Source organism: Cebus imitator, unplaced genomic scaffold, assembly GCF_001604975.1.
Source record: "Cebus imitator isolate Cc_AM_T3 unplaced genomic scaffold, Cebus_imitator-1.0 Scaffold469, whole genome shotgun sequence".
In the NCBI taxonomy this organism is placed as follows: domain Eukaryota; kingdom Metazoa; phylum Chordata; class Mammalia; order Primates; family Cebidae; genus Cebus; species Cebus imitator.
This window is the reverse complement of record NW_016107784.1, coordinates 688,877-713,614: the sequence shown is the minus strand read 5'-3', so window position 1 is coordinate 713,614 and position 24,738 is coordinate 688,877. Positions and strand designations below refer to the sequence as shown.

At 41.1% G+C, this 24,738-nt stretch overlaps 1 protein-coding gene and 1 pseudogene across 3 annotated transcripts in view; one reads left to right on the top strand and one right to left on the bottom strand.

The window, feature by feature from the left end:
- The first annotated feature begins 990 nt into the window (after positions 1-990).
- LOC108291849 lies at positions 991-2,402 on the top strand (annotated as a pseudogene).
- Positions 2,403-3,186: 784 nt separating this feature from the next.
- The window catches only part of CLEC4A (C-type lectin domain family 4 member A), a 27,771-nt gene continuing 6,219 nt past the window's right edge, over positions 3,187-24,738 (bottom strand). Inside the window, exons 4-7 of one of the 3 annotated variants that reach the window (XM_017512312.2) lie at positions 19,153-19,229; positions 17,679-17,794; positions 16,392-16,505; positions 3,187-3,394 (exon numbers count right to left, since the gene is read on the bottom strand). In XM_017512312.2, coding sequence (XP_017367801.2) covers positions 3,268-3,394; positions 16,392-16,505; positions 17,679-17,794; positions 19,153-19,229 — 434 coding nt within the window. In that variant the 3' untranslated portion in view covers positions 3,187-3,267. Of the gene's footprint in view, positions 3,395-15,231; positions 16,506-17,678; positions 17,795-19,152; positions 19,305-24,738 lie in introns of those variants that run through there. The other 2 variants (XM_037732744.1, XM_017512311.2) reach the window with 2 other exon arrangements.

Genomic DNA, 24,738 nt, shown 5'->3' with positions numbered 1-24,738 from the left:
AGCCAAAATAGACAAATGGGACCTAATCAAACTCCACAGCTTCTGCACAGCAAAACAAACAGTCATTAGAGTGAATCGGCAACCAACAGAATGGGAAAAAGTTTTTGCAGTTTACCCATCTGACAAAGGGCTGCTATCCAGAATTTACCAAGAACTAAAACAGATTTACAAGAAAAAAACTAACAAGCCCATTCAAAAGTGGGCAAAGGATATGAACAGATACTTTACAAAAGAAGACATGCATGCGGCCAACAAACATATGAAAAAATGCTCATCATCACTGGTCATCAGAGAAATGCAAATCAAAACTGCATTGAGATACCATCTCATGCCAGTTAGAATGGCAATCATTAAAAAATCTGGAGACAACACATGCTGGAGAGGATGTGGAGAAATAGGAACTCTTTTACACTGTTGGTGGGAGTGTAAATTAGTTCAACCATTGTGGAAGAAAGACAGTGTGGCGATTCCTCAAGGACCTAGAAATAGAAATTCCATTTGACTCAGCAATCCCATTACTGGGTATATATCCAAAGGATTACAAATCGTTCTACTATAAGGACACGTGCACACGAATGTTCACTGCAGCACTGTTTACAATAGCAAAGACCTGAAACAAACCCAAATGCCCATTGATGATAGACTGGACAGGGAAAATGTGGCACATATATACCACGGAATATTATGCGCCATCAAAAATGATGAGTTTGTGTCCTTTGTAGGGACATGGATGAACCTGGAAACCATCATTCTCAGCAAACTGACAGAAGGGCAGAAGATCAAACACCACATGTCCTCACTCATAGGTGGGTGTTGAACAATGAGAACACATGGACACAGGGAGGGGAGCACTACACACTGGGGTCAGTTGGGGGGAAATAGGGGAGGGACAGTGTGGGGTGGGGAGCTGGGGAGAGATAGCAAGGGGAGAGATGCCAGATGTAGGTGATGGGGAGGAAGGCAGCAAATCACACTGCCACATGTGTACCTATGCAACAATCTTGCATGTTCTTCACATGTACCCCGAAACCTAAAATGTAATGAAATAAATGGAAAAAAAAAATTTAAAGAAAAAAAATTTTCAGTTCTAATACTGTAAAAGTCTCTAACCCTTTTCAAAAAGACTGGTCTATTCAAAATATCTTTCAAAATCCTGAAACTTTGAAAACTGTTCTGCAAGATTTGTGGAGAGCAAGGCTAGATTTTACTTTCTAAATGGCCAGGTTTGGTGTTCACTATATTGTATAAAAGGACTTTTAAAATGGTTTAAATTTCAAAATATATAATTAAAAATCAATAATGGGCCCGTCCAGTCCAGCCCCGTCCCGCCCGCCAGCCATGAGCTCCATGCGGTTCAACAAGGGCTCCTCGTACCGGCTGCCGGCCGAGGTCAAGAACCGGCTCCTGTCCAAGTGTGACCCTCGGAAGGAGGCAGAGCTCCGCAGCTGGATGGAGGGACTCACCGGCCTCTCCATCAGCCCCGACTTCCAGAAGGGCCTGAAGGACGGGATTATCTTACGCACACTCATGAACGAGCTACAGCCAGGCTCAGTCCCCAAGGTCAACCGCTCCATGCAGAACTGGCACCAGCTGGAAAACCTCTCCAACTTCATCAAGGCCGTGGTCAGCCACGGCATGAGCCCCGTGGACTGTTCGAGGCCAGCGACCTATTTGAGAGTGGGCACGTGACGCAGGTGCAGGTGTCTCGTCTCGCCCCGGCGGGGAAGGCCAAGACTAAGGGGCTGCGGAGCGGGGTGGACATCGGCGAAGTACTCGGAGAAGCAGGAGCGGAACTTCGACGACGCCACCATGAAGGCCGCCAGTGCGTCATCGGGCTGCAGATGGGCACCGACAAATGCGCCAGCCAGTCGGGCATGACCGCGTACGGCACGAGGAAGCATCTCTATGACCCCAAGAACCACCACATCCTGCCCCCACGGACCACTCGACCACCAGCCTCCAGATGGGCACCAAGAAGTGTGCCGGCCAGGTGGGCATGACGGCTCCCGGGACGCGGCGGCACATCTATGACACCAAACTGGGAACCGGCAAGTGTGATAGCTCCTCCGTGTCCCTGCAGACGGGCTACGCGCAGGGCGCCAACCAGGGCGGCCAGGTCTTTGGCCTGGGCCGGCAGATATGCGACCCCAAGTACTGCCCGCAAGGCACAGTGGCCGACGGGGCTCCCTCCGATGCTGGCCACCGCCCGGGCCCAGGGGAGGCCCCTGAATATCCATCCCCCTTACTACCAGGAGGAGGTGGGCTACTGAGGCTCCCAGCACGCTCTCTCCCCACGCCGTCTTCCCGTCTGGGTTTCTGGGTTTTTCTGTGTTTTCATCTTTTCTTTATTAACCTGTTCAGTGCTGCCAATCAGCCGAGGGTCTGAGTGGTTCCTGGGATCAGGCAGCAGGGCTTTCCCCCCCTTGCCTTGATGTTTCGCAGGACTGAGCCACCGGGCTGTCGGCGGGAAGGGCTCAAGGCTGTATCCTGATACCTGTAGGGTCAGGGTTCCTGCTGACACGTCCAGGCTGTGGGCCGAGCTGTGCTGGGGAGAAGAGGCCTGGGCTTGGAGGGAACGGGTCCCTGAAGATTTCCGGTTGCCTCGTCTCTTCTCACTTTTGTCACCCGATCAGTTTGTGGTTTCTGTACCCGCAAAAGTTTCAGGAAGTAGTAACAAAAGAAAAATACTTTCCCCCCCCCCGAGGAATGGGGGGGGGGGGACAGTGGAGAGGGTGCTGGGCAATGAGTCCCCTGGAAAGGGGGCCTGACCACAGTGCTAAATGTCTCAGGCTCCCAAGTGGCTGGATTTCCCTAGGACCTTCAGACCTGCCCCTGGGCCTGGTGGGGAAATTGAGTCCTGTACAATGAAGCGGAATTCTGAGTTGCTGGGGCTAAGCCTGACCCCGTCTCCATGCTACCCCGCCCTCCCCGTAGCCTGAGTGGTTTTTTTTTTCAGTTGCTGCTGTTGCACAGGCTGGAGTGCCGTGGAGCAATCTTCGCTCACTGCGCCTCCGCCTCCCGAGCTCAAGGGATTCCCCTGCCTCAGCCTCCCACGTAGCTGGGACTACAGGTGCTCCACCATGCTGGCTAATTTTTGTATTTTTAGTAGAGACAGGGTTTCACCATGGTGGCCTAGGCTGGTCTGGAACTCCTAGCCTCAGGTGACCCGCCTGACTCGGCCTCCCCAAGTGCTAGGATTGCAGGCATGAGCCACTGTGCCCGGCCCCTCCGTAGGTTTTCAAGAGCCCAAGCCCTCCTCCTCCCCTTCTAGGCCTTACCAGCTATACTGCTCCATCTCCTCGGGCACCACACCCGCCAAGTGCGGCACAAGTACCCAGGGGCCCTGCTGCATGACAACGTGAAACCCAGCTGTGGACCAAACGCAATAAAACCTCTGTAAGAAGAAAAAAAAAAAAAATCAATAATGGTTTTTATAAGAACAGGAAATCTACTGTACATGAATTTTTTTTTAATCTATGTTTTCTCACCTATTTTATTCTAAATTTAATGGGTTGCCATTTTAAAGGATATTAAAGGATTTCTATTTTAATCATTATATTGAGCTCCTAACTTCATTCTTATTTAATGTTAAGTAATCCAGAAAAACACATTGTTACCAAATAAACCAACATTTCCCAAACAGGTGTCATTGGCCATACTGGGGTTCAGAGAACATGATCCCAGTGGCCAGCACTTTGGCAGGCTGAGTGCTTTAAACTAAAGGAAAGTCAAGGCCTCACTGACCTTCTGCTCTCCTGTCTCTCACTCCTCTTTCTTCCCTGAAGTGCAGGAAAGGGCTTTCTCTGAAGTCCCCTTATCTTCCTAAAAATAGATTTTCCAGAAGCAAGCTCAGTGGTCATGAGTCCACTGAACAGGAATCTCAACAGCCAGGGAAGGTTAGCTGTCTGTAGGAGAAGAGATTGGAGGCAACCGAAGGACACCACGCACCACACCCAGACTTTGTCTCCAGCTGTCGTCCATTCTTCTAAGGGGCTGCTCCAAGACAACTTTTATTAGCTGAGAGACTTTATCGACATAACAAGGCAATCTTTATTCACTCACACATTGTTTTCTTCTCATCTTCCCACAACTTTTATCCCCACGACCCTCCGGAAGCCCCACACCCGTGTTCGTTTCTATAGCTTGGGTTGTTACAGAAGTTGCAATCATCGGATGCTTTTTCGAGGCTCACATTTTGTGGGACTCCCATGTATATGCACATAATTAAAATGGTCTTTCTCTTGTTAATTTGTCTACCATTAATTTATCTCACAGACGTGATGATCAAATCTTCAGAGGCTAGAGTTTCCCCTCCTGTACAATTCTGGAAAGCCAGCCAGGAGGCCAAATCACTCTGCTCACTCCAGAGGCTATGACTGAGAGACTATGGGACCTAACAAAGACAGCAAAAGGCAAGATTTCTCACCATGTCAGTCTCCTGGACTTCTGCTTGTAGTGGTCAAACTGTCTCTGTTTGCAGATGACATGATCCTGTATCTAGAAAACCCCATTGTCTCAGCCCAAAAGGTTCTTAAGCCGATAAGCAACCTCAGCACAGTCTCAGGATACAAAATCAGTGTGATAAAATCACAAGTGTTTCTATTCACCAACAACAGACAAGCAGAGAGCCACATCATTGATAAACTCCCACTCACAATTGCTACAATGAGAATAAAATACCTAGGAATATAGATAACGAGGGAAGCAAAGGATCTCTTCAAGGAGAACCACTGCTCAAGGAAGCTACGGCTACAAACCACTGCTCAGGGAAATCAGAGAGGACACAAACAAATGGAAAAATATTCCATGCTCATGGATAGGAAGAATCAATATTGTGAAAATGGCACACTGCCCAAAATAATTTATAGATTCAATGCTATTCTTATTAAACTATCATTGACATTCTTCACAGAATTAGAAAAAAACTATTTTAAAATTCATATGGAACCAAAAAAGAGCCCATATAGCCAAGAAAATTCTAAGCAAAAAGAATGAAGCTGGAGGCATCACACTACCTAACTTCAAACTATACTACAAGGCTATAATAACCAAAACAGCATGCTACTGGTACAAAAACAGACGTATAGACCAATGGAACAGAATAAAGATCTCAGAAATAAGACTGCACATCTACAAACATCTGATCTTTGACAAACCTGACAGAAACAAGCAATGGGGAAAGGATTTCCTATTTAATAAATGGTACTGGGAAGATTGGTTAGCCATATGCAGAAAACCGAAACTAGACCCCTTCCTTACACCTTATACAAAAATTAACCCAAGATGGATTAAAGACTTAAATGTAAAACTCAAAGCTATAAAAGCTCTAGAAGAAAATCTAAGCAATACCATTCAGGACATAGGCACAAGCAAAGATTTTTATGACAAAAATGTCAAAAATAATTGCAACAAAAGCAAAAATTGACAAATGGAATCTAATTAAACTAAAGAGCTTCTGCACAGCAAAAGAACCTATCATCAGAGTGAACAGACAATATACAGAATGGGAGAAAATGTTTGCAATCTATCCATCTGACAAAGGCTCTATAAGACTCTATCCAGACTTTACAAGAAACTTAAACAAATTTCCAAAAAAAAAAAAATTTAAAAGTGGGCAAAGAACATGGACAAACACTTCTCAAAAGAAGACATTAGTGTGGCCAACAAACATATTTAAAAAAAACTCAATATCACTGATCATTAGAGAAATGCAAATCAAAACCACGATGAGATACCATTTCATACCAGTCAGAATGGTGATCATTAAAATGTCAAACAACCACACATGCTGGCAAGGCTGCAGAGAGACAGGAATGCTTTTACATTATTGGTGGAAATGTAAATTAGTTCAACCATTGTGGAAGACAGTGTAATGATTCCTCATCAACCTAGAAATAGAAATACCATTTGGCCCAGAAAAATACCGTTACTAAGTATACACCCAAGGAATATAAATCATTCTATTACAAAGATACATGCATGTGAATGTTTATTGCAGCACTATTCACAATAGCAAAGACATGGAATCAACCGAAATGCCCATCAATGATAGATTGGATAAAGAAAATGTGGTACATATATATGATGGAATACTATGCAGCCATAAAAAGGAATGATATCATGTCCTTTACAGGGACATGGATGGAGCTGGAAACCATTATCCTCAGCAAACTAACACAGGAACAGAAAACCAAACACGGCATGGTCTTACTTAGGAGAGGAAGCTAAATAATGAGAACATATGTACACAGGGAGGGGAACAACACACACTGGTGCCTGTTGGTGGGGTTGGGGGAGGGAGAGCATCAGGATAAACAGTTAATGCATGCTGGGCTTAATACCTAAATAATGGGTTGATAGATGCAGCAAACCACCATGGCACCTGTGTAACAAAACTGCCCGTCCTCCACATATATCCCAGAACTTAAAATAAATTAAAATTACATTTTTTAAAAAGTGAGATTCTGTCATTTTCAACAACGTGGATAGAACTAGAGGTCATTATGTTAACTGAAATAAGCCAGGTGCAGAAAGACAAGCTTTACATGTTCCCACAATTTGTGGCCACCCAAAATTAAAACAATTGAGTTCATGAAGATAGAGGGTAGAAGGGTGGCTATTATGGGCTGGTTGGGATAGTGTGGGGGAAGATGGGAAAGAATTGGGATGGCTAATGGGTATAAAAATAGAATGAATAAGACTCAGTATTTGCTAGCACAGTGGGGTGACTATAGCCAAAATTCATTTAATTTTTTTTTTTTTTTTGAAACAGAGTTTCACTTTTGTTACTCAGGTTGGACTGCAATGGCACGACCTCAGCTCACTGCAACCTCCATCTGCCAGTTTCAAGCTATCTCCTGCCTCAGCCTCCTGAGTAGCTGGGATTACAGGAGCCCGCCAACATGCCTGGCTAATTTTTGTACTTTTTTAGTAGAGACAGGCTTTCACCATGTTGGCCAGCCTGGTCTCAAACTCCTGACTTTAGGTGATCCACCCACATTGGCCTAATTGTACATTTTAAAATAACTAAAAAAGTATAAGTGGATTATTGGTAACACAACAGATAAATGCTTGAGGTGATAGATACCCCATTTATACCAATGTAATTATTACACATTGCATGCCTATACCAAAATATCCAGTGTAAAACATAATACGTACACCTACTACGTACCCACAAAAATCAAAAATATGAAAAAGAGTAGATGTCATAAAGCAGAGAGTAGAATAGTTGGCAGCAGAGATTGGAGAGGGGAGAAGAAGGGACAGAAGGGACTAGGTTGATAAATAAGAATAGTTACAACTAGACAGGAGAAATAATTTCTGGTGCTCTATTTCACAGTAACCTGGTGATGGTTAACAGAAAGGTATTATATATTTTTAAATAGCTAAATGAGAGGTTTTAAATGTTTTCACCACAAAAATGACAAACGCAGGAGGTGATGGGTTTGCTAAATATCCTGATTTGATCATTATACCACATATATATGCATCAAAACATCAAATTTTACCCCATTAACATGTACAATTACAACTAAATAAATAAATGTTTTTTAGAAGTGAAGAGTTTTTTTGCCAGGTGTGGTGGCAGGTGCCTGTAGTCCCAGCTGCTCTGGAAGCTGAGGCACGAGAATTGCTTGAACCCGGTAGGCGGAGGTTGCAGTGAGTGGAGATTGCGCCACTGCACTCCAGCCTGGATGACAGAGCAAGACTCTGTCTCAAAGAAAAATCAAAACTAAAGGTGAAAAGTTTCTCAGAAAAACAAAAATTGAAAGAAGTTGTTGCCAGTACACCTCCCTTGCAAGATATGTTAATAGAAGTTCTGCAGAAACAAGGAAAATTATATAGGCTACTTACTCAGATTTACACAAGTTTACAAACAGAAGGAGGGAAAGAAAGAAGTTAAAATAAAATTTTTACTTTTTATTTTTATTGTTTTTTTTTTTTCTACAATGAGCCATGATTGTGCCACTGTACTCCACCATCGGTGACTTTTTATTTTTAATTGACCTAACAGATAACAGTTGGTTCAAAATAACAATGTATTTGGTGATTATTGCATATGGAAAAATGAAATTCTATGATGGCGATCATAGAATTGTAAGTGATAGAGGGAGGAATTAAGGATACTGTTATTAGTTATGTACACCACCTGTGAAGCAGTATAATGTTATTTTTAAGTGGACACGGATTAGCTACAAATATATATATCAAACTCAAAGAGAAACACTAAAAAGTTTTTTAAAGTATAATTTGTATGCTAAGAGTGGAGATCAAATTGAATAAAATAAAATGCTCAGTTAAAACCAGAGAATGTAGAAAAGAGTGGAGGCCAAGGAGAAGAAACAATAGCAATTTGTAGAAAACAGTAACAAATATAGTAGATATTAACCCAACAATATCCATAATCACTTTCAATGTAAACAGTCTAAATATGCCAATTAAGTTACGAAGATTGTTAGAGTGGATTAAAAAAGAAAGACCAAACTATGTGTTTTTGTAAGAAACCCACATAAAATATAAAGGCAAAGATAAATAAAAAGTAAAAGGATGGGCTGGGCACGGTGGCTCATGCCTGTAATCCCAGCACTTTGGGAGGCCAAAGTGGGTGGATCATGAGGTCTGGAGTTCAAGACCAGCCTGGCCAACATGGTGAAACCCCGTCTCTACTAAAAATACAAAAATCAGCTGGGCATGGTGGTGCGCACCTGTAGTCACAACTACTCAGGAGGAGGCGGAGGTTGCAGTGAGCCCAAATCGGGCCACTCTACTCCAGCCTGAGCGACAGAGCAAGACTCCAATCTAAAAAAATAATAAGAAGAATGAATAAAGGTAGATCATGTGTATTAGTCTGTTTCTGTTGCTATTTTTAAAATAATACCTGAGACAGGGTAGTGTATAAACAACAGAAATGTATTTCTCATAGTATGAGAGTCTGGGAAGTGCCAGATTAAGGTACAGACAGGTTCAGTGTCATATAAGGACATGTGCCTTATTGCTGCCTTCTCACAGGCTGGAAGGGCAGAAAGAAACAAGTGCTACACATGCTGAGCCCTCACATGGCAGAAGCTTCTAAAGGGAAAAAAGAGACCTAGTTAGCTCCTTCCAGGTTCGTTCCTCTTTCTCAACATTACTTTGGCTGCTCACGGTCTTTTGTGGTTCCATATAAAATTCAGGATTTTTTTGGTCAGGCGCTGTGGCTCACGCCTGTAATCCCAGTACTTTGGGAAGCTGAGGCGGGCAGATAATGAGGTCTGGAGTTCAAGACCAGCCTGGCCAACACGGTGAAGCCCTGTCTCTACTAAAAATACAAAAATTAGCCGGGCATGGTGCCACGCGCCTGTAGTCCCAGCTACTCAGGAGGCTGAGGCAAGAGAATTGCTTGAACCCAGGAGGCGGGGGTTGCAGTGAGCCAAGATCGTGCCACTGCACTCCAGCCTAGGTGACAGAGCGAGACTCCGTCTCAAAAACAAATAAATAAATAAAATTTGGGATTTTTTTTTCTATTTTTGGGAAAATATTCAAATTTTAATAGAGGTTGCATTGAATCTGTAGATCACTTTGAGTAGCATGGGCATTTTATTTTTTTTCAACAAATTTAATTGTGTATATTTAAGGTATGCAGCATGATATTATAAGATCTATATGGGTCGGGTACAGTGAGTCTTGCCTGTAATCCCAGCACTTTGGGAAGCCAAGGTGGGTATATCATCTGAGGTTGGGAGTTTGAGACCAGCCTGACCAACATGGAGAAACTCCATCTCTACTAAAATTACAAAATCAGCCAGGCATGGTGGCCCATGCCTGTAAGCCCAGCTACTCAGGAGGCTGAGGCAGGAGAATCACTTGAACCCAAGAGGCGGAAGTTGCGGTCAGTGGAGATAGGGCCACTGCACTCCAGCCTGGACAAGAACAAAACTCTGTCTCAAAAAAAAAAAAAAAAATATATAGTAAAATGGTTACTATAGTGGAACAAATTAACATATCCATCATCACATTAGTTACCCATCCCCTCTGCCTCTTGGCAAGAGCAGCTATAATTTGCTCATTTAGCAAAAATACTGAATATAATACACTATTATTAGCTATAGTCCTCATGCTGTACATCTTTCAACTTGTCCATCCTACAGATTACTGCTTTGTACCCTTTAACCTGCATCTCCACGTCCCCTCCAACTCTGTTAACCACTGTTTTATTGTATCTGTCTATACATATATTTGATCCTTTTTTTTAGATTCCACATATAAGTGAGATCATACAATATCTGTCTTTCTATGTCTGGCTTATTTCACTTAACATAATATCCTCCAGGTCCATCCATGTTACAACAGAATTCCCTCTTTTTTTAAGGCTGAAAATATTCCATTGTGTGTGCATGTGTGTGTGTGTGTGTTTCTAAATCTTTCATCCTTTGATAGACACCTAGGTTGTTTCCATATCTTGGTGATTGTGAATAATGCTGTATTGAATGTGAGAGTTCAGATGTCTTTACCAGGTGGTGATTTCATTTCTCTTGGGTATATATCCTGAAGAGGAATTGCTGAGTCATATTTCTAACTTCTTTGGGAGCCTCCATACTGTTCTCCGTAATGGATGCATCAATCTGCATTCCCACCAACAGTGTACAAGGGTTCATTTTTCTCCACACTCTTCCCGACACTTGTTATCTCTTGTCTTTCTGATAATAGCTATCCTAACAGGTGTGAGGTGGCATCTCAGCATTTCCCTGATGACTTGTGATGTTGAGCCCCTTTTCATGTACCTGCCAACCCTTTTCATATCCTCTTTAAAGAAATCCTGATATTCAAGTCCTTTGACTATTTTTAAATCTAGTGGCAGTGTATATGTTTTCTCACTATTGAGTTGTATGGGTTTTATACAAATCATGGATATTAACCCTTTATCTCATTTATTATTTCCAAATATTTTTTCCCAGTCTGTTGGTTATCTTTTCATTGTGTCAATTAATTTCTTTGCTACCAAAAGCTTTTTAGTATGATGTAGTTCTATTTATGTATTTTTGCTTTTCTAGCCTGGACTTTTGTTGTGATATCTAAGAAATCACTGTCAAAGTCAACGTCAAGCAGCTTCTCCTGCTTGTTTTCTTTTAGGAGTTTTATAGTTTCAGTTTACATTTAAGTCTTCCATCTTTTTTTTAAGCATAATATGGTTTATTCATTGACTTCCTGACATATCTTTGTAATACTTTTACCTACATTTTTAGTTATGTATTTTTGATGGCTTCTTTATACAACAATATGACATTTTGAAGTATTTTCTTTTTTATATCATCTCATTTTAAGTTTTATTTCAGATTCAGAGGGTACATGTACAGGTTTGTTACATTGGCATATTGCTTGATGCTGAGGTAGTGAGCACAGTACCCCATAGGTAGTATTTCAACCCTTTCTCCCCTTTTTCCTCCCCTTCCTAGTAGTCCCCAGTGTTCATTGTTGCCTTCTTTATGTCCATGTGTACCCAATGTTTATCTCTTTCTAATACATAAGAATATGAGGTATTTGGTTTTCCATTTCTGAATTAATCACTAGGATAACAGCCTCCACCTGCATCTATGTTGCTGCAAAGGCCATGATTTCATTCTCTCTTTTTTATTGTAATTTTTTTTTCTGTTTTGAACTTTTATTTTAGGTTCCAAAGTACATGTGTAGGTTTGTTACATGAGTGAACATTGTGTGTTGCTCAGGTTTTTAATGTATGAATGATCTCGTTACCCTAGCAGTGAGTATAGTACCCCATAGGTATTTTTTCAATCCTGCTGCCCTCCCAATCTCCCCGCTCTAGTAGTCCCCGGTGTCTCTTGTTCTCATTTTTATATCAGTGTGTACTCAGCGTTTCACTCCCACTTTTAAGTAAAAACCTGCAGAATTTAGAGTTTTGTTCCTGTGTTAATTCATTTAGGATAATGACCTCCAGTTGCATTCTTGTTGCTGAAAAGGACATGATTTCATTTTTATGGCCGTGTAGTATCCCATGGTGTATATGTACCACATTTTTTAAAATTCAGTCCATGGTTGATGGGCATCTAGGTTGATTCCACGTCTATGCTATTGGGAATAGTGCTGCAATGAACATATGAGTGCATGTGACTTTATGATAGAACGATTTGTTTTCTCTTGGGTATATACCCAGTAATGGCTTACTAGGTTAAATAGTAGTTTTAAGTTCTTTGAGAAATCTCCAAACTGCTTTCCACAGAGGCTGAACTAATTTACATTTTCATCAGTAGAATGTTTCCTTTTCTCCACAGCCTCATCAGCATCAGTTATTTTTTGTCTTTTTAGTCATTCTGATTGGTGTGAGATGATATCTCACTGTGGTTTTGATTTGCATTTCTCTAACGATTAGGGATGATGTGCATTTTTTTCATACATTTGTTGGCCACATGCATGTCTTCTTTTGAGAAGTGTCTGTTCATGATTTTTGCCCATTTTAATAGGATTAGTTTTATGCTTGTTGAAATTGTTTAAGTTCGTTATAGATTATGCATATTAGACCTTTGTCAGATGTATGGTTGGCAAATGTTTTCTCCCACTCTGTGGGTTGTCTGCTTCGTCTGTTCTTTGGTGTTCGTTACTAAAGAGTTACTGTGTTTCTTTGGTGGTGTCATGTTTTCTTGCTTTTTCATGTTTCTTGTGTCCCTACTTTGATGTCTGCATGTCTGGTGGATCATTCACCACCTCTGAACGTTACAGAGTGGCTTTAATAGGAAAGGCTTTCACCTGCAGATGGGTCTTAGTGTACTCATTGGGACAGGTGTGGTGGCTCTACTTCCTAATAGATGCAGTGGGAGGAGTGTGTCATGTGGACCCCAAGTGTCAACTCCTCTGGGAGGAGCATAGTCATGTGGACCCCAAGAAGCTCCCTGGGGTGGGTTTTGCACCTACGACAAGTGCAGGAGTTTTCAGTGGTGAGAACTATAGGTGTCCAATATGGTGACAGAGGCTGCAGAGGGCTTACTTACCTTTTTTTCTGCAGTGAGAAGTCTTTCCTGGTTCTGACTTGATCCCAACTGGGGGAGGGGGTGGCAGAGGCAAGGTGTTTCCTTCTGTTCTCTATAAGGCCATCCTGGGTTTCTATGCTCTACAGAGTTTCTGCTTCTCCTTTGTTGTACTCTCGTGCCCTCCTTTAGTTATTCTCATCAAGATGTAATTTTTCAGTCATACTTTTGGCTGTCCTTGTGTGGGATGAGCACTAAAGGCTTCTAGTGTAAATCAGCTTGCTAATATTACTCCAGTATGACCATTTTAACACTAATTCTTTCACTACATAAACATGGGCTATCTTTTCATTGCTTTGTGTCTTAAATTTCCTTCATCAACGTTTTATAATTTTCAGCATACTGATTTTTTACTTCTTTGGTTACATTTATACCTAAGTTGTTTATTCTTTTTGAAAGTTTTGGAAATTTTTTAAATAATTAATAATTATTTGAAATAATTATTTAATAAAGTTATTTTTTTATTATATTTTTTTGAGATGAAGTCTCGTACTGTCACCCAGGCTGGAGTGCAATGGCGTGATCTCGGCTCACTGCAACCTCCACCTCCCAGGTTCACGCAATTCTCCTGTCTCAGCCTTCTGAGTAGCTAGGATTACAGGTGCACACCACCACACCCAGCTAATATTTTGTATTTTTAGTAGAGACAGGGTTTCGCCATGTTGGCCAGGCTGGTCTCAAACTCCTGACCTCATGATCCACTTGCCTCAGCCTCCCCAAGTGCTGGGATTACAGGCGTGAGTCACTGTGCCTGGCTAAAGTCATTTCCTAATAATTAAAATGGTTAATTATTTTAACTATTTTCATTTTCATGGCTGTGTAGTATCCCATGGTGTATATGTACCACATTTTTTAAAATTCAGCCCACGGTTGATGGGCATCTAGGTTGATTCCATGTCTATGCTATTGTGAATAGTGCTGCAATAAACATACAAGTGTATGTGACTTTATGATTTTAAGTGATTATTTAGTAATAATTTTAAAATAAACTCCCAAGTATATGGTCCCCTAATATTTGACAAGCGTGCCAAGAATGAATACAAAATAAAAAAGGACAGTTTCCTCAATTAATAGTGTTAGAAAAACTGGATATCCACATGCAAAAGACTGAAATTGAAACCTTATATCACTCATGAAAATTAAAATGTATTAAAGACTTAAATGTAAGGCCTAAAACCACAAAATTCATAGAAAGAAAAATAGGAAAAAAGCCACTTGATATCTGCCTGGGCAATGATTTTTTTAATAGCTGTAAGAAGAGAAGCTCCTGTGCACATGGCACTGAGAGTGGCATGGAGTCTGCAGGCAGAGGTCTGCACCCTCGGTGCCTGCGGCACCCTGCCTGCAGAAGCTCTGGTGGCTGAGGGAGGGTGCCTTCCAAACACGTTCTGCTTTCAGTGCGTAAATTCACAGAGAAATATGAATGCATAATAACAGAAAATGGTATTGGAACAGTGGGAATCAGCAATTTTGCACAGGAATCTTTGGGAGCTGTTGTTTACTGCAGTCAGCCTGCAGTTGGGACAAAATGGAACGAACAAGATGAGTTTGCTGCTTTGGAAAATATGAAAGCTACTAATGAACTCTTTACTGCTTAATCAGGAAAAGTAACTGAAATTAATGAAACCCTTGAAGAAAATCCAGTTGTCAACAAATCTTGTTATGAAGATGATTGGCTGATCATGTTGACACTTAGTAACCCTTCAGAACTAGATGAACTACAGTTCACACCTGTAATCCCAGCATTCTGGGAGGCCAAGTGTTATGAAGATGATTGGCTGATCATGTGACACTCAGTAACCCTTCAGAACTAGATGAACTACAGTTCACACCTGTAATCCCAGCATTCCGGGAGGCCAAATGTTATGAAGATGATTGGCTGATCATGTGACACTCAGTAACCCTTCAGAACTAGATGAAGTACAGCTCATGCCTGTAATCCCAGAACTTTAGAAGGCCAAGGCTGGCACATTACCTGAGGGCAGGAATTCGAGACCAGCCTGGCCAACATGGTGAAACCCTATCTCTATTAAAATATAAAAATTAGCCGGGCATGGTGGCACATGCCTGTAATCCCGGTTACTTGAGGGTCTGAGGCAGGAGAATCACTTGAACCCGGGAGGCGGAGGTTGCAGTGAGCCGAGATCATGCTGCTACACTCCAGCTGGGGCAACAGAGCAAGACTCTGTCTCAAAAAACAAAAAAATATTTCTAATTATTGCAGATAAAATATGCTTCTTTTTCACAATACCCTATGATTTTTAGACTAGGCTCTAGTATTCAGAATTCATGAAATTATCTATGGTAAAACCTAGTTATTAATATTACGTAATTCAAGGCTAACATTGTTGTCTTAAGCCTTATGTAATACTGTCACTTGCTTACATCTATATCTGGATTTGGTTCAAAATACTTAATCATCTTTCATTGGAAGTAATTGGGAGTGGAGAGCTTTTTGCTGATGGATGTACAGTGTCAGATGAAGAACAACACTATCTTAATTTTGCAAGCTAGTACATTTGCTAGTGCTAGTTTTATACAATGAAGCAACAGCTTTGCAGCAAAATAAGAAGTAAAATATTCAACTTCATTTAAATAAAAGAAAACCGGAAACAAAAGCAGAAATAGACAAATGGGATTGCATCAAAATAAAAAGCTTCTGCATAGCAGTGGGAACAATAAAAAAGTGAAAGGGCAGCCTACAGAATGGGAGAAAATATTTGCAAACTATGTATCTGACAAGGGGTTAATATCCAAAACATGTAAGACGGGGTGTCCAGTCTTTTGACTTCTCTGAGCCACACTGGAAGTACTGTCTTGGGCCACACATAAAGTACACTGACATGAACAACAGCTAATGAGCTAAAAAAAATCTCATAATGTCTTAAGAAAGTGGTGTGGGTTTACCACCTTGATTATGATAATCATTTCACAATATATGTAAACCTAAAATATGTACAATTTTATTTGTCAATTATACATCAATATAGCAGGGATGAAGAAAAAACCATATAGGAGGAGAAACCACATCACATAATTTTATTGGTAAATAGTTCTTTAGCAACCAGACAAAAATTGAGAGAGACTCATGTTCTCTCCATGTGTGTACAATAGGGGTCTCCAGTACAGTCTCTGGCACATGAAAAAATGCTCAATAAATGCTCATTTTAGGAAAAAGTGAATCAATCAATGTACAGACCAATTATCTTGTAAGTAGAATAGTTGACAGCCCACCTACATTCTATGGACCTCCCTTACACATAAATAAGAAGAGCTTATTATCTATCCCTATAATGACAGATGCCAATCCAACCAGCTGTTCATGGAGAATGTTCAGTTCATAAATGGATCGCCATCATCTCACAAACTGACCTTTGACGATCTTCACAAGGAACGTCATTCAAGCCCCAGCTTCTGAGATCCCGACGAAAATTTAGCAAAACGCAGCGCTCCTTCGTATCACTGGGCTCACCTTGATGCCAGAATCTGAAAAGGACAAAAAGGATAAGGACATTTCTTCCAACAGAGCTTTGAAAAGGGTTAAAGACAGGGGCGAGGAGCTAGGGATGAACTTCATGGCACTTAGGGTCAGATATGCCCAAATCCACCTTTCAGCCACTCATCATCCAGTTTCTCCTCTATCTGCATTTCTGGCATTTTCCCTGAAAACTTCCTATATCTCTCAATGTTCTCTATCTTACTGATTTGAATATCCCCACAGCAGATTTTCTAGAGATTCTCTTCTATTTGTCCATCCTTATGTCCTTTTTCTATGGGTCCGTCAACCTATAGGGTGTTCTCATATGATGAAAAGATTTCACCCTGATCCCACTTGTCAATACAGTTTTTTTCTTTTCCTTTTTTTAATGCACTGTTTTTAAAGTGTCTCTAGACTACAACTAGTAAAATCTTTTGGATCTTCTACTTATCCCTGTTACCTGATAAGTAATTTAATTTCCCTGATTCTCAGTTTTTCTATCTAAAAACTGGAAACTCGAGTAATATGACTACATATTTCATACAGTGGATATGGGATCAAAGGTGGTAATCCAGTAAAGAACTTGAGTTTTTAAATAATTTCATAAATATGAGATATAAAAGTATCAGAATTTAGCATTTTTGCTTCATAAGAAATATGAAATCTTTAACCTGATTGGGTGTGGTGACACACACTTGTCATCCTAGCAACTGAAAAGGCTTAGGTGGGAGGATCACTTGAGCCCGGGAGTTCAAGGCTGCAGGGGGTCATGATTGCACCACTGCCCTCAGCCTGGGTGACAGAGTAAGACTCTGTCCCAAAAAAAAAGAAATATTAAATCTTAACAATTGATTATGGTCTTAATCAACATGGATTTTCACTATGTAGAGACAGGTAAATATACTTGTTGGTTACAAACACAGTAAGATCCCCCTTGATTTGAGAACTATTTTTGACACCACTGGGTGACCCAAGCTCAATTTCCTCATATCTACAGTGGGAAAAATGTGTACCTCATAGGGTTCTTGTACAAATTAAATGACATAATGAAATTATTTAACCTAGTGCCCAAGAGCTAAAAGAAGAGTCAGCTGTTCTAATTTTATAACTGATGGCTAGAATACCCTAAGCTCTCTGCATGGTCCAGGACAAAATATTCTTTTATCTCATTCTATACTCACGTGGCACTTTCGTTGTATGGTGTCTGATCAACCCATTGCCAATGTCGCTGACCTTCTGGATCTGAGAGTCCCACAAAATAAGCAGACTTTTGTTCCAGATTCTGGAAGATGAACTTCTGAGGGGTGGGGAAAAAAAGGAGTCACAGCCTTTAGAGTACTCATCTTGAACTGAATTCTTAATACCTTAGGCCGGGCACGGTGGTTCACGCCTGTAATCCCAGCACTTTGGGAGGCCGAGGCGGGCAGACCACGAGGTCAAGAGATGGAGACCATCCTAGCCAACATGGTGAAACGCCGTCTCTACTAAAAATAGAAAAATTAGCTGGGCATGCTGGCGCGCCTGTAGTCTCAGCTACTCGGGAGGCTGAGGCAGGAGAATTGCTTGAACACGGGGGACGGAGGTTGCAGTAACCAGACATCACACCACTGCACTCCAGCCTGGTGACTGGTGACAGAACAAGACTCTGTCTCAAAAAAAAGAAAAACCTACCTTAGAGAAATGCGAAGAAAAGGAGAGGATCAAGCAATAGCCACATGGGAGCTCTACATAGGAATTCAGGTCTCTGGCTGAGCAGGGCAGAATCAAAGATATCACTTGTGAGCATGATGTTCAGGACATATGGAAGCAATGTCTTTTTTTTTTTTTTTTTTTTTTTTTTTGAGACAGAAGTCTCACACTCTCGCCCAGGCTGGAGTACAGTGGCATGATCTCGGCTCACTGCACCTGTGCCTCCCAGGCTCAAGCAATTCTCTTGCCTCAGCCTCCCCAGGAGCTGGGACTACAGGTGTGTGCCACAACGCCTGGTTAATTTTTGTAGTTTTAGTAGAGGCAGGGTTTCACCACGTTGGCCAAGCTGGTCTTGAACTCCCAGCCGCAAGTGATCTGCCAGCCTCGGCCTCCCAAAGTGCTGGGATTACAGGCATGAGCCATCATGCCCACCAGTATGGAAGCAATTTCCATGATCAAAATGAATTCTCATCTCAGGTTTACTTCCCCCTTTTCTTCACTAAGAGATTACATTCTTCAAAGTTATACATGAGAAAACTTTGGCAGATTCATTTTCCTTTCATAACTTCAGAGATTCTTTAATTTCATTCCTGAATGTTGTGATTCATCATTATTTAACTTTATTTATTTTCCCTATTCAATTTAATACCTCCTCTCTGCTAAGTAGTTAATCATGTATAAAACATTCGCACGTTGAAATAACAAATTGATATTTCAGACTGAAATATTTTCACCCTTCCATTCAGCCCTCATACATCTTTAATGCCACAAATTCTTTTGGGGAGGTTAGTTTTACTGAAGCAGGAAGAAGGTATGGAATATAAAGGTGTTGGAGCCCTTTCTATTTTATTGAAAGCCTTCTGCCACAGCACAAATATCCCAAAATAACAAAAACCTCCTTCTTAGCCAAGAGAGATACACAAAGATCAGGCAGGGCTCACAGCCCCATTATCTATTAGAAAGTACCTGCTCTTCCTGAGTGTTTATCACCAGCAGGTGAGCCTCCATTCCAGCGCACTTCTTCTCACTCTCCTGCCAAGATGCTGATTCAGTAGAAATAAAGTAGCAGTTGGAACTAAACAACTTCCAGTTCTTCGGGCAACAGTTCCAGGCTATCCCTGTATTGGGAAGAGGGACACATACTCTTCCCTAGAGTGCAATATAAATAATGCTTTTAAAAGTGTGTGGATTATTAGAATTAAAAGCCAAGGGAGACCACATAGAAGCTGGAACTCCCATCTCCACTCCGACGTAACCAAGAGCTCCTGCCCCTCAGGTGTCAGGGAAGCCAAGTCTACCTCAATCAGGCAGTAATGCGGAGGCAGGGCCCCTTTTCTCCTGCTGACGTGGTATCTGAAAAGGCCAGCTATTAATAAAATATGTTTAAATAAGATCCGGACTCTGAGAATATAATGCAAAAATGTCCAGAGTGCAATAGAAAATCACTCATTATACTAAGAACCAGTAAGTTTTCTAATTTAATAAAAAATAATAATCAAGACAACAAAAATGCTAGAATTATCTGACAAAGATTTTAAAGCAGCCATTGATAAAAATGCTTCAACAAGGAGATACAAACAGGCTTGAAACAAATGAAAAACTAGAAAGCTTCAGCAAAGAAATAGAAGATATAAAGAAAAACCAAATGGGAATTTTATAATTGAAAAATATGATAACCAAAATAAAAAGCTCAGTGGATGGACTCAATAGCAGAATGAAGGAGATAGAGAGATTAGTGAATTGGAAGACAAAACAACAGAAACCATCAATTGAACAACAGAAACAAACTGAACAGAAAAGGCTGGGCACTGTGGCTCACGCCTGTAATCCCAGCACTTTGGGAGGCCGAGGTGGGCAGATCACCTGAGATCAGGAGTTTGAGACCAACCAGGCCAATATGGTCAAACACCATCTCTACTAAAAATATAAAAATTAGCTGGGCACAGTGGCGCACAGCTGTAATCCCAGCTACTCAGGAAGCTGAGGCAGGAGAATCACTTGAACCTGGGGGGCAGAAGTTGCAGTGAGCCAAGATGCCACCACTGCATGCCAGCCTGGGTGACAGAGCAAGACTCTGTCTGGGAAAAAAAAAAANAAAAAAAAAAAAAAAACAAAAAAAAGAAAGAAAGAAAAAGAAAAAAGAAAATGTTGTACATGTACACCATGGAATACCATGCAGCCATATGAAGGAACACGATCATGTCTTTTGCGGGAACATGGATGAAGCTGAAAGCCATTATCCTTAGCAAACTAACATAGGAACAGAAAACCAAATACTGCACATTCTGACATTTAAGTGGGAGTTAAATAATGAGAAATGGACACAAAGAGGGAAGCAACACACACAGCGGCCCACTTGAGGGTGGAGGGTGGGAGGAGGAAAAGGATCAGGAAAAAAATAACTATTGGGTTCTAGGCTTAGTACTTGTTTGACAAAATAATGTGTGCAACATACCCCTGTGACGTGAGTTTACTTATGTAGCAAACCTGCACATGCACCCCTGCACCTGAAAGTTAAAAAAAAATCGGTTAACTTTGTTCAGAGTATGTGTGTTGAGAGTAGCTTACGTAGCAATAACAAATAGGCCCCAAAGTATGAGTAGGTTAAAGTACAAAAAAGTGTATTTCTCTTTCACATGTCAGTTGCAAGTGGTTTTCAGGTTGCCAAGGCACCTCTCATGCATATGATCATTCAGGAACTGATGTCTGCTTTGCCACCTTTTTTATGACTTCAGCATTGTGTTACATTTCCCAATCAGCCCAAGGAGGAAAAGCTGAATGTAGACACATCACTCCTGCTCACCTTGCACTGGCTAGAATTTAGTCACACGGTCACCCCTAAGTGCAAGAGAAACGAGGGAATGTAGGTTATCTGTACCCTGAGGATGCAGAGAAAGTGGGTTTGGGGATCAGCTAGCCAGTCAGTGCAGAAGAACATCATTTTAGTCAAGAAACAGAGCTATAAAAAGGGTTGTGGTAAAAATGTTAGAAGCGGTTTCAGAAGAAATGAAAAGATTGTAAGAGAACAATCTGTGATGTACCATGTTGCAAGAAAATGTAACTCTGAAATATCTGTCAAAATAAGGGCTGAATCTGGTCAGGCACGGTGGCTCACACCTGAAATACCAGCACTTTGGGAGGCTGAGGTGGGCAGATCACAAGGTTAGGAGCTCGAGACCAACCTGGCCAACGTGGTGAAACCCTGTCTCTACTAAAAGTACAAAAATTACCTGGGTGTGGTGGCAGGCACCTGTAGTTCCAGCTACTCAGGAGGCTGAGGCAGAAGAATCGCTTGAGCACAGGAGGCGGAGGTTTTATGGTGAGCTATGCTCCAGCCTGGGTGACAGAACAAGACTCTGCCTGGGAAAAAAAAAAAAAAAAAAAAAAAAAAAAAAAAAAAAAAAAAAAAAAAAAAAAAAAAAAAAAAAAAAAACATGCACACACACAAAACTAGACAGAAAGAAAAATAAACAGACTCTTGTAAAGTGACCCCAAATGTGTATAGGCCAAACAAAGCTGCAAAATGTATGAAGCAAAATTGATACAACTGAAAGGAGGAATTGACAAATATGCAGTTTTAGGTAGATACATCAACACATCTCTCTTAAAAACTGACAGAACTACACAGAAAATCAGCAAGAACACAGAAGAACTTAAAAGCATCATCAACTACCAGGATCTAATCCACATTTATAGAACATTCCACCCAACAACCAAATACCCATTCTTTGCCAGTGCCCCTGGAACATGTGCTAAAACAAACCACCATTTCCTGGGACATTAAATAACCTCAACAAATTTTAAATTGCTTAAATCATATCATCTTCTCCAACAACAGTGAAAACAAACCAGAAATTAACAAAAGAGCCAGGCGCGGTGGCTCACGCCTGTAATTCTAGCACTTTGGGAGGCTGCGGTGGGTGGATCACCTGAGGTCAGGAGTTCAAGACCAGCCTGGCCATCATGGTGAAACCCCATCTTTTAAAAATTAATTAATTAATTAATAAAAGAAAGAACACAGGAAAATCTCCATACACTTGAAACTAAACAACACACTTCTAAATAATCCATCAGTCAAAGGAGATGTCTAAGTGGAAAGCTTTTAAAATCCATTGAACTGAATGAAAATGACAATACAAATTATCAAAATTCATAGAACACTGTTCTTCAATCAAAGGAATTAGGGTTCCTCAAAGAAATATCTGATTTTAGGATAGGGACATGAAATGTACAATGTGAGTCTCAAGCATTTTGCAGTCCCAGAAAGTGAGGAAGTGCTAACCCAAAACAAAAGAAAAAACACATTGTGGTGATATGTTAAAGGGTCACAGGAGTCAAATGAAAGAGTTTCCAATGTCCAAAGCTGGAACTACAAAATAAAGTAGGATTGGATTGTAATCCAAAATTTAAAATAAATATCCATGAGTTGGACATATGGTGGGAAACAACACACAACGGGGCCTGGGTGGAGGGAGCAGGCGTAGGGAGGGAGGGCATCAGGAACAATAGATAATGGATGCGGGGCTGAACATCAGGGTGATGGGCTGATCTGTGCGGCAACCACCACGGCACACGTTTACCCATGAAACAAACCTGCACATCCTGCACAGGCACCCCAGAACTTAAATAAAATTTGAAGCAAAAAATATATATATATCCATGAGGACATGCAGATATAAATAAATGACTGGAAAAATAAATAAATGGAATAAAAGAGACAAATATCACCTGGACAAAATTTCAGATAAATTATATAGATACTTGTGATGGTTAATTTTATGTGTCAACTTATCTGGCACACAGTGCTGAGATATTTGGTCAAACATTCTGGATATTTCTGTGAGGATGTTTTTGGATGATATTGACATTTAAATTGCTGGACTCTGAGTAAAGCAGATTGCCCTCAATAATGTGAGTAGACTTCATTTAATCAGTTGAAGATCTGAATGGAACAAAAAGAAGACCTCAGAGCAAAAAGAAATTCAGCAGACTGCCTTTGGACTTCATCTGCAGCATTGGCTCTTCAAGGTTCTGCAGCAGATGGTCTTTGGACTCAAACTGCAACTCTTACTCCTGAGTCTCCAGTCTGCTGACCATGACTGATACATACCCCACCCTCATGAATGGAGAGAATAACTCCCCAATCCTTAATTGTGGGCTATGCCTTCCAAAGAGTGTAGTATGGAAAGCAGAGGGTGGGGAGAGGGAAAGAGTAATTTTACAGTGGAGAAACTTGATAAACACTGCCTTAGTCAAGTGATCAAGATCAACATTGATAGTCAATAATCATTTTTTTTTTTTTGAGACGGAGTCTTGCTCTTGTTGCTCAGGCTGGAGTGCAATGGCACACTCTTGGCCCACTGTAGTCTCTGTCTCTTGAGTTCAAGCGATTCTCCTGCCTCAGCCTCTTGAATGGCTGGGATTACAGGCACCCACCACCACACCCAGCTAATTTTTTGTATGTTGGTAGAGATGGGGTTTCATAATGTTGGCCAAGCTGGTCTCGAACTCCTGACCTCAGGTGATCCACCCTCCTCGGCCTCCCAAAGTGCTGGGATTACAGGTGTGAGCCACTGCACCTGGCCTAGAATCATTTTGATAATACATACCCTTGATAGGATGTAATGAAAATATCATTTTACATCTGCAACCTTCCTCCCAAAAACCAATAATCCCAGTCTAATTATTGGAAAAACATCAGACAAATTCTAATGGATAGACATTCTATAATATTCCTGACCAGTACTGCTCAAAACTGTGAAGGTCATCAAATATTAGGAAAATCTGAAAAACTACCATAGCGAACAGGAGCCTAAAGAGACATGAAAACTCAATGTAATGTGTTGTTCTGGATGGGGATCCTATTACAAAAAAGAAACATTAGGTGAACACTCAGGAAATCTCAAAATTGTGAATTTTAATTAATAATAATATACCAATATTGGTTAATTAATTGTAACAAATATGTTCGTGTATGATGTTAATAATGGGGACAGCATGTGTGCAGAGCAGGGGTAAAATGAGATCTCTTTGTATTATATGCTCAATTTTCCTGTAAATATAAAACTGTTCTTAAAAATAATCTATTGGCCAGGCACGGTAGCTCACTCCTGTAATCCCAGCACTGGGAGGCTGAGGTGGGAGGAATGCTTGAAGCCAGGAGTTCAAGACCAGCCTGGGCAACATGGCAAGACCCTCTCTCTACAAAAATTCAAAAAGAAAAAAATAGCCAAGTGTGGTGGTGCATACCTTTGATCCCAGCTACCAGGAGGCTGAGGTGGAGGATTACTTGGAGCCCAGGTGATCAAGGCTATTGTGAGCTGCAGTCACACCACTGTATTCCAGCCTGGGCAACAGAGTGAGACCCTGTCTCAAAATAATAATAATAATCTATTAATTTAAAAAATTTAAATAGGGCCGGGCGCGGTGGCTCAAGCCTGTGATCCCAGCACTTTGGGAGGCCGAGGCGGGTGGATCACGAGGTCAAGAGATCAAGACCATCCTGGTCAACATGGTGAAACCCCGTCTCTACTAAAAATACAAAACATTAGC